At 44.3% G+C, this 10463-nt stretch overlaps 1 protein-coding gene across 2 annotated transcripts; it reads right to left on the reverse strand.

The window, feature by feature from the left end:
- Positions 1-534: 534 nt before the first annotated feature.
- On the reverse strand, positions 535-10160 carry LOC120825409 (ribosomal protein S6 kinase beta-2). Of its 2 annotated transcripts, XM_040187015.2 has the most exons (17): positions 9734-10160; positions 8572-8626; positions 8320-8357; positions 8114-8228; positions 7405-7473; positions 7125-7272; positions 6954-7011; positions 6590-6690; positions 6306-6396; positions 6120-6210; positions 5609-5716; positions 4209-4271; positions 3406-3483; positions 3163-3270; positions 2973-3085; positions 2652-2878; positions 535-2501 (listed from the first exon to the last, which is right to left on the reverse strand). In XM_040187015.2, exons 1-16 carry the CDS (start codon positions 9751-9753, stop codon positions 2698-2700), a joined length of 1437 nt encoding a protein of 478 aa, XP_040042949.1. In that variant the 5' UTR covers positions 9754-10160; the 3' UTR covers positions 535-2501; positions 2652-2697. The 2 variants fall into 2 exon arrangements, with proteins under 2 accessions (XP_040042949.1, XP_040042948.1); XM_040187014.2 differs by having other exon boundaries at positions 535-2878.
- Between the last annotated feature and the right edge of the window lie 303 nt (positions 10161-10463).

Consider the following 10463-nt stretch of genomic DNA (forward strand, 5'->3'; position numbering starts at 1 on the left):
ATGTTTGCAACCTACGAGTCACTTGAAAGGGACACTGTAATAATTGAATACAGTAACAGAATTTAAATTGTATCAAGATTACGCTCATATCCAATTACGGATCCATCTTTCACGGTATATGAAGTGGTAATGTCATCAGCAAAAAGAGATATCTTCTACGCACAGAAGCTAAACTCAACTCAGCTACCAATGTTAGGGTGTTGAACTGTGAATACAAATCCATACAATTTGGCTACTGCACCCATTGACTTCAGGACATGGTTTTGGATACAGGGAACCATGTTGATGTAAACTTAAAAGTATAAAAGACACCTGCGTCGACCCGTTACCCGTATAAAAGACACCTGTGTCAACCCGTTACCCGTATAAAAGACACCTGTGTCAACCCGTTACCCGTATAAAAGACACCTGTGTCAACCCGTTACCCGTATAAAAGACACCTGTGTCAACCCGTTACCCGTATAAACCCTGGGTATATATATATATATATATATACACATATACATGTACGTGGATCTATCATCAATAAAAAAATTCACTGAAACAAAGTAATTTATTCTTAACACAACATTCAGTTAGCAAGAATTACAGAAAATTAAATAAAATCTGCAAAGATCCAAAATTGTCCATTTAATTTTATTTCCTAGTTTTTGCCATTCCATCGCTTTTAATTTCAGAACGTTCTTCTTCAAAAGTCAAAAATGTAATTTTCCTGTCTTAGTGAATACTCATGTGACCGGCTAAGGGGAGCATGCTAACATGCTGATGTTTAGCAAGTAGCCAGATGTGTATCACGATCATCAGCATGTTGCGCTAACACGACATATCTCGGGGCTCCGGAGGAACCTTGTACTTGCTGGATCACGAACATCCTTAGGGCTCCCCGTCTGGGTCTAGTGAGCATTAATGTTTGATATCAGGCCACAAGTTGTCCCTGAATCAGCCAAATTTGTTACATATTTTATCTGCACATCCATTCTTTATGTAATTATGTATGTGTCATAAATATATTATTTAATCTTTTGGGTCTCCATAGTCTATACCTGATACAACATTTGATTTGGTCTCCAGTGAAGCCAATGGAGTATGAACTTTGATCAGCCATGTCTTTCCTTTTCTACCCCTTCACACCAAACAGCCATTTAGCATCTCCAGCACATCTGACTCCACGTGTGTCCCTGCCAGGAGGGGGTTAAAGGCATATTGTTCAGTTGTTAAACTAATACTTATACTAGTGGTAGGATTTAGGGAGACCGGTTGTCAGCAAATGACGAAGTCATTCACTAATGTCACTAATATCACTAATGTCATAATGGACATTAGTGAGAATGCAGCTTTAGGCACTTCAGCATGGGCCACCTTTCCAAAGCCGGACATGGCTGCCTGCCTTGGTACACGTGATGAAAGGGAGGCTAGACCTCACTAAGTCCTACAACTTGGTCCTTTACATGTTTGATGTGGTCCGGTAACAAGGTATACTGAAAAAGGCAAGGATTTGATTGAAGTGACCTCAATATGCGAGTCACTTTTATTTGTAAGATAACAACATGAATGAACCCCATAATCTTTCCACAATCCCTCCAAGTGCTTTTGGCTTATAAGCAAGCCGACAGGACCTTGACCCAGCGATGTCAGGCAATGACAAACACTAGAATATATCGAGCAATTCATTGTTTTTTTTTGTCACTAACAAAATGCGTCAAACACTATTAATCATTTGTAAAAATAAGTTTCTTCGGTAACCCAAAATACTTTAGATTTAATATGATTTGTATACAGAGCGCACAGTTTTTACAGCCTGCATTGACTGTACCTTGTATTAATTATATGGAGATATGTACTTATATGAACACTTTTTAACTACTATAAACACACACAACCTCTTCAACCGCCCAAATTCATGATTACAGTGTACCTGCGATGTCCAGTGCACTCGATCACAGTACGGACAGTTGTACGATATGACAGGATGAGTCAAAAGCTTTGGCATTAGTCACAAAGATTCTCTGGAAGGAAAGCTCAGAGAAATGACAAACAGATGAATGTCACCATATTTACACAGGATCAAATATGGCTTTGGTGATCACATTACCTTCTGTGTGCAATGTAGCGTTTATTCCAGGAGATTTTGTTATGCTATAGTCCCCCAAATCCCACTACTCCAAGCTTGAGCAGTTAGTTCTCAGATTAAATCAAGTACTGCTTCATCACTTGTCTGATGGAAGGAGTATCTGTTTGCAAAGACTTGAGAACTTATTAGAAGCTAATAGCCTAAATCGAAACAGAAAGCTTTAATCAGTTTCCCGTTACTGCAGTCAAGCTAACATGTACATACAAAGTTCAACACGGTTACTGTGGAGAAGAATCATCATCGACCCTCTTTCCTGTTCTTCTTGTACAGAATATTAAGTCAGTTTGCCATATACCAGCAGAGGCATATGGAAGCTGTACATCCATGAGGATTCCATGTTGCTCCAGTGGGTCTGTGGAGAAGGACCCACCTGTAGACAGGGACATGGCAAACAGCCCCAACACTATTGGATTTATTTGCAAAGCTCAATGACACAAATGAACTTTCATTGAGGCTTCTTAGCCACCTCAAAAAGCCCGACACCAGCAGAAACACCTGCGCACGCTGCCTCAACACTTACTATATACTAGGACAAATGTCTGCTGGGGGTCTTGGAGATGCCTCTCTCATCTCCGATGGCCCTTCTGCTTGTCGTTCCTCGCCGGCGTCCTGATCGGCTGACTGGCAGCTCCGTTGTCCAGGGACGCGCGGGCCGCAGCCGGCGCCGGGGAGGTGGGAGAGAACGGGTACGACTCTCCCACCTCCATGCTGGACTTGAAAGGTCCCGCTTGAGAAAAGTTCGGGGGACTGAAAGACACAGAAAAATGACACGGAAGTTATGAGGATGTTCCTCCTCTACGGACCCCATCTCGGAGTGTGTGTGTGTGTGTGTGTCTGTTACCTGATGGGCGTGTGGGGGCTGCTGTTGTGTCGGCGTACCGCCCGCGCTCGGGGCTCGAATGAGAAGCCTTCCTTTAGACTCTCGAGGACCGATGGAGCCACGTACGTGAAGCCCTGACAGAGAAGCGTTTTAGACCAACAGAGCATTGACTGATCACGAATACAAGTAGTGGTTTCTGAGAGCATCTCACAGCGAAGGCGAGCTCGGCGCTGTGGCTCAGGTTGCTGTCGTCTGGACTGTCCACCGGGGGCTGCTTGGTGAACCGGGTGTCAAACTGGCTTACGTCCTCGGCCGAACGCTACGTAGACGCAACAAAGCGTTAGCGGGTTAGACGAAGGCGCGTAAGAAAGGAAGGTGGCCATGGAAGAGGTACCGCGGGTGGAGGTTGAGAGGAAGGAGGGGTAACGGGCTACACGGACAGCTGCTGACCCACCAGCTGTGGCTTGTACGGCGGCTCCACCGTCCTGTTCAGCAGCTCGGCCCAGTTGACGTGCCTGAAGAACGGGTGTTTCTGCAGTGGAACAAAAAGGCTCATTTGAAGATTCTCTGTGGAACCCAGTCTCCAAAACACAAGACCTTGGAGAGTACAACTGCTGGTTGTGGGAAGCGTTTCAAATCATGTCGGCCTCCCTCGATCGAACCCTTTCTAATTAGCTATAAATCATTGAAGTCACATGACACAAATTAACTAGAAGAATAATTTCCTTCAGCTCCTCGTCTGACTGCAACGGATGTCAACTCTTTTACAGTCTAGAACAGAGGTCCACAACCATCGGGCCACACCAGGGAACACTTTCTTTTTTGTCATTTGGCGTTTTTTGTTTGTTTGTTTTATTTTGAAAATTGCCCTAATTATGTGCGCTACTCCCTCTTGACATATTTGCCAGGCGACACCCGGCGGACAGAGAACGCAACTACACCTTCCCCACCCAACTCCCTCCTCCCCCCCCCCCCCCCCCAACTTCCTCCTCCCCCCCCCCCAACTTCCTCCTCCCCTGTCGGACGGTTGTTTCGTCTATCAGCCAAACGCTGCATGAATACTTGACGAGGCAGTACTCGGCTGTCAAGTCTTCCATACTTCCTACTAGGCCACTTAGTACCGGGCCGCAGAGAAAAAAACAAATAAAACAACGTTTTTCCTAAAAACGTGTTCATTTTGAAAAATGATTCTCTCCTAATTACATGCACTTGTTTGGTGACCACTGCAGGATATCGGCCCCCCCCGTGAAGAGATACCTGGATATCAGCGCAGTCCGTTTTACTGGAGCCCAGCCTCTGGGCTGGATTCTTCTTCAACAGCTGAAAGGAAAAACACAAAAAAGGTCCTGCATCAAATTACAGACAACAACTTCAATAAATGGGTTGTCATTGTTTCCATGGAGCAATCATAAAATGAAAAAAGGGGTGGAGTGTTATCAATGTAATCATCATATTTCACAATGTTGGTGGCCCAAACTGTATGAAGTGTTTGGTTCAGAGGAAACTTGGATCACATCGTGAGAGGCCCAGTGACACCGTGTGGTGAGACGGTGCTTTTACACATCAGCTAGAAGCGAATCCCTTCATTTGGTTCTATTATCAGAATGCCCCTTTACAGACAGAAAGCAAATGGCTGGCATGGATACAGAATAACGTGGCCGATCCATGTGCTCTTGTGCATTGATCTAAAATACCAAAGGAGATTGAGGTAAGAAACCTTTTGCAGACAGAATATTCAGAATTGTCCTCTTTGATATTGCTTTGGCTTTCTGAGCGATTTTGAAAGAAAGGCTAAAGGAAGAACAGCCCGTTTCAGCACCATAAGAAAAGCAGAATTGAGTGATGGTTGTTATGAAACAGAGATTCGAATATGATGCTATATGGCTTTTGTGGTTTAGTGGTGTGAGGCTCTCATACTTCTGCACTGAGAGGAAAGGTCAGAAGACACATTGTCCTGTGAACACTGCCTACACTGAACATTTGGAGGCGTAACACGGGGACTGTAGAGGACCAGCCGCACTGGAACAAAGAGATCGCCCGGGGAAAATGTCCAAACCCACTTTTCTCACCATATTTGCTCTTGTTTCTATGAGTTTACAAAATAATTTAAATGAATAAAAACAAGGTCAACTAAATGATTGCATATTCACCCCCTTCGGTATTTAGTAGACGTGCCTTTGGCTGCAGTCACAGTGTGGACACGTCCCCATCGCGTTAGCGGTTCATGAACACAGCGTCTAGTCTGATGGCCAGAAAGCTACATTTGTCCATCAAAGAACCTTCTTCCAGTTGACCTTGGAGTCTCCTACATACCTTTGGGCAGGTGACAGGCCAGATTTACACGTGTGCAATACTCCTTTAACGTGTGAATGATGGATCTGACTGAGCTGTGTGGGACGTCCAGGGAGGTTTTGTAACTATCCCCTGACTTTTTTATTGATCTATTCTCTTGTAGCAGGAATAGTGATGGACCTCCGAGACACAGGGGCTTTATTCTACAATCACTTGACTCGCGGCAGGGGGGGGGGGGGGGGGTATTCATGCAAACACTTATTTTACACTATGTATTATTATTTGGCAGTTTGTAAAAAATGTATTTTTGCTTTAACATGAAATCTTTTTCTTGCAAATTCTTGTAAAAAACCTGTTTTACAGACCTTCTTGATGAGGTCCTTGGCGTCAATGGTCAGGTACGGCGGCAGATTGAGTTTACACTTCAAGATCTTATCGATGGTCTTCTTCCTGTTTTCACCTGTGAACGGAGGCTGGGGGAGAATCACAGTAGTCACTCAAACAGTTCCCTTTAGGGAGGGGGGGTGTGTGCTGCAGTTCACAGCGATATGGGGCTACGGGAACAAATGTCTCCAGGCCTCCTGTTGTTTAAGCTTCATCTCGCTTTACCTGTAAATACCACCCTCGCCCCAGGAACACAACAAAGGGCACACGCACTGTCTGAGGCCGTGGGATGATATTCTATTTTCAATGCAACTTCTGTCATCTAATGAAAAGACTAATCAGCCAAAATAACGACTTTTCATCTGAAGAATTTATGGGTGATATTTTTGTCCTTTTACTGAGATATAAATCCAATCCGTTAGTGGAGCCGGTCCCAGCCGACATGAGGCCCATGAGGTCAGAGGTCATGACTCTCAGTGAGTCCCTACTCACTGATCCGGTCATCATGTCGTACATCAGGGCCCCGAGGCTCCACCAGTCTACCGCTCTGTTGTGACCGGACCGGGTCAGGATCTCTGGAGCCCTGATAAAACACACACATAAATGAGCTTCACGCACACAGACACTAAGCGTTAAACACAGCGTGGCAGTGTGTGCATGCATGTGTGTGTCACCCACATGTACTCGATGGTGCCGCAGAAGGTGTGTGTGACGCTTCCATCATGAATGGATTCCTTACAGAGGCCAAAGTCGGTCAGCTTGATGTGTCCTTCAAAAAGGAAGAAGAAAAACAGATGATCCATGTTGACGTGCAGACACAATTTAGATGGAGGAACTGACAGCAATGAGGCAAAGGGGGGGGGGGGGCAGGAAACAACACAAAGGCACCACACGGTGCGCTCACTTAAAGGAGCAGAGGGGAACATTTCATGGCATCGAACAGTGAAGCCGCGGCACGTTACCTTGGTGATTAAGCATGATGTTTTCAGGTTTGAGGTCTCGGTAAATAATCCCGTTGGAGTGGAGATGACCGAGAGCCAATGTGATCTCTCCTAGATAGAAGCTTCCAGAGAAAGAGTTGAGGTTGTAACAGAAGCAGAATGAGCTTTAAATGCCAAAAGTGGACTAGGAATAAATAACTGTATAAGGAACAAACGCATCATTAACATGAAGTTTAATAAGGCGAACTTTGTCCACGAGAGAAAAGCTACAGATACGGTAGTGAACGTGAAATATACTTAAAATCAGAGTCAGCAGGGAAACCTTCAAAAAGACAAAAAGCAAGTGTTGTGTTTCTAATGTCTTCTTCACTGTGTGTGTCCTTACCAAGCAGTGTCCTCCATGAAGATGCCTTCCTTCTCTAGCTGCATGAACAGCTCCCCTCCTGGTGGAAAACAGTACAGAAGGAAGAGCAGGATCACTGCACGTGCATGCGTAGCAAGGAGTAGAAGCATGTAAACGTGAGAATGAAGCTTCCACACTTAGCTCCTCACTTACCACTCAGGCACTCCAGTATGAGGTAGAGCTTCCCCCCCGTCTGGAAGGCGTACAGCAGGTCCACCAGGAACGGGTGTCTCACCGTCTCCAGGATCTCCCGCTCTGCCCGCGTATGGGCCGTGTCTTTGGCGTTACACACGATCTTTGCCTAAAGACAAACCAGAGCAGTGAGCAGAGTACCTGGTCCAACGGGGACACGTGGAGACAGACTGAGGGACGGGAAGCGACAAGAGACAGGGGCTCATGAAGCGCTCATTGTGCACGTGGGGAGACTAAATACCTTTTTCAGAACCTTCATGGCAAATATGCTTCCAATCTGAGTCCCTTGAACCTTCCTCACCTGGAAAACCTAAAAAAAAAAGATATTAGGTCTTTATAAATATACACACAAGATGCAGTATTTCCTTATCAAAGAAAGTTATATGATAGTATTTTTGAAAAATAGTCCTTCAAATTGAGCCAAAGTGTCAAATTGCTTTTTTTTGGTGTGTAACAGGCCAGACGGACCCCGAGCCCCGCTCAAGGGATGCACCAATACCACTTTCTCTTCAGTATTTTCCAACAGGAGTACTTAATAATAGCATCGAAATAACTTGATTTACGTCACTTTCTGACTGTTAAATTAATTAGATCACAATTTCATTAAAAGAAACAATATGTTGCTGACTAAACAGTCCTGATCATTCAGCTTAGGGTGGAAATGAAAGCCCAGACTTTTATCAATTCAAATATTATATATTGTATATATTTTGAGATGTCTACGATATTCTGCCCTTTCTAGCACATTGAATTATTTTCAATAGAAAACTTTTTAAAAACCCGTCAAACAAGGATCAAGAATAATTCACCCCACTTCTCAAATTCATTTTCTGAGTAGTTGGAAATACAAAAACATGAACAAGTAAAGAAAATCTGAAACAGAAGGAAGTGTGCAGATTCAAAACCTTTAGAAAGGTAAAATGTGTGTACACACACACACACACACACACCTTGCCGTAGGCTCCTTTTCCGAGCACAGTAAGGAGCTCAAAACAGTCCGGTCCAACTCTCTCACTGTCTCTGTTGACACTTTCACTGGTCAACTCCACCTCCTCTGTCTGCACACTGGGACGAACGGGACACAGCGAGACACGGCGGTCAGGAATACGTTTGCCTGCTACAACGGAGCATTGACTAATCGGTAAGTTCCACTTACTGCTCTGGTTCTCTCACAGTGAAGTCACAGACGTCATCCTACACATGGGATCAGCAAACCAAAGAGGTTAAACAAAGCAAGTAAAGCAAGTCCACTTTGTGTCCCCGAGCTGCGCTTTATTAAAACACTCTGATGTTGTCTGTGTTTGTGGTCAGATATACAACCTGTGGCGAGGCAGTAAGTAATGGTTTGCTCATTCCTGTGTGTGTGTGTGAGTGATCAGCAGCAGTCGTATGGCAGGTGGGCACAGACCTCCGGATCACTGATGTCCTCTGTCTCCAAGTCGATGTCGAACACTCCTGCCATCCTGAAACGGATCGCACAGTCAATACCCAAAACCTCCATCTCGCACAGCTACGATCTACGTGCTCGTGGTCAGAATTTGCCTTTTAGATATGCATGCAATCCAAAAAGTGAGCCAATGTAGAATAATCTGTCATACAAATGAGATCCACGTTATCTGATGAAGCCTCGATTTTTTATAACCACGCTCTTTTGATTGTTGGGCCCAAAGACGAAACCGATCCGATTCATTGATCAGAGAAACACGTACATCTCAACGCTGATTGGACACGTTACATTACGTCATTTAGGTGAGGCTTATAGCAAATATCAATAAGATACAAACTCAGAAGCACAAGAAACAAAGTGCAATTTCTTCAAATAAGCAGATTTACAACTTGCTAAAGATAAGAGACATTATCAGTACCATTAAAGTGCTTACGATCATGCGAACACGTCGCGTCAAATGTTTTATTGCGAAGATCACGACATCACCTTCTCACTTCAATCTAATTATATATATATAGTTTAGTATTTCGGTCCATGAAGCATGTAACTGTCGTGGCCTCTCCGGAGCAAACTGGCATTTAACCGAGGTTGGTAATAACTAAACACACACATTTGACAGCCACACTGACGTTCGGTCATCTGTCCGTAAACGTGTCGGATTTCTTATACGTCGCCCTCCCAAAAGCTAGCTAGCGTTAGCTTAGCCACCACGAAGCAGTTGTGTGGGCGAAGCGTAACCCGGCTAACGCCACAGCGACCATGGCCGCCCGGCGTTCCCCATGAGGGGCTCTTAGTAAGTTAGCTGCTACTATTTACAAGGACCTCGGAATCAAATGCGTCAGGGTGGCTAGCGTAACTTATTATGCTAGCAGGCAAGCTACTCAGCTGGCAAACAGAACACACAACATGACAGCAATTGCCTCAGTTGGACTAAGTTCAGTGTTACGCGCACAGTCAGAATGAGCGTCAGTTAGTTCGCTTTGTTTCACACTAAATCAGCAACTGCCTCGAAGTGACCGACAGCAGTAAATATGAGCTCACGTCACGTTGACAGCTGGTTTGACAGAAAGCACGTTTACGAACATGCTAACACCAAGTTAGCCAAGTTAAGTTAGCGTCTCACCTGCAGCTCTCCTCCTTCATCCAGCGCTTCCTGATCTACGGCCGCAGTCCGATCGTTTCAACTCAAAGTCGTTTCTATACTCAAACAGCTGTGACCACCATTACTCCTCTTATATCTCCGTATAGCAACACGGAGCTGTGTTCCCTCAGTGCTCCTCTGTCCCGCATGAATTGGGATTGTTCCTGAAGGACCTTCGCGCTGCTGCGTCATCAGAGGTCCTGAAAGGAACAAACTGGACCAGCTGCTGATACTCCTGATAATAATAACAACAGCAAAATACAACATTACATTCATTTGAAAAACACTGCAGTAGCATAATGATAGTAATAAAAACTAAAGCAAAATACACACAAATTAAGTGTTTTTGTCAAGTTTTGCTCTTGAAAATATGTTTTAGTACCAATTTTGTTTTTGATATTTAGGGTCTGTTTACCCATATTACCAAAACAGCAACCTTTACTTTGAATTCTACATCCATGTATTGAGAAAGAGGCAGACATATAATTGCACTATAAAACTGGTTGAATACAATCAACAGCCCATTAGTTTGTAGCGCACACATCTTGTTCACTTCTGTTCAGTCACACTCGAGATGCGTATCTGCAGACATCTGCATCAATCCAAACTAGACTGGACGGAAAACTTCAAACTACAGTTTCTGTTGTGTGAGATGTTTGCTCCGTACCACAATGTCGTTTGCATTATTAAATACTTTTTACTCTACATTTTA

Source organism: Gasterosteus aculeatus, chromosome 9 (assembly GCF_964276395.1).
Source record: "Gasterosteus aculeatus chromosome 9, fGasAcu3.hap1.1, whole genome shotgun sequence".
NCBI lineage: Eukaryota > Metazoa > Chordata > Actinopteri > Perciformes > Gasterosteidae > Gasterosteus > Gasterosteus aculeatus.

Coding starts and splice junctions, on each gene's coding strand:
- LOC120825409 (XM_040187015.2), bottom strand. CDS start 9,753: ATGAAGGAGGAGAGCTGCAG. Junction 6,211..6,305: donor TGCGGCACCATCGAGTACAT/GTGGGTGACACA, acceptor GTGTTTTATCAG/GGCTCCAGAGATCCTGACCC. Junction 3,484..4,208: donor CGGACTGCGCTGATATCCAG/GTATCTCTTCAC, acceptor GTTCCACTGCAG/AAACACCCGTTCTTCAGGCA.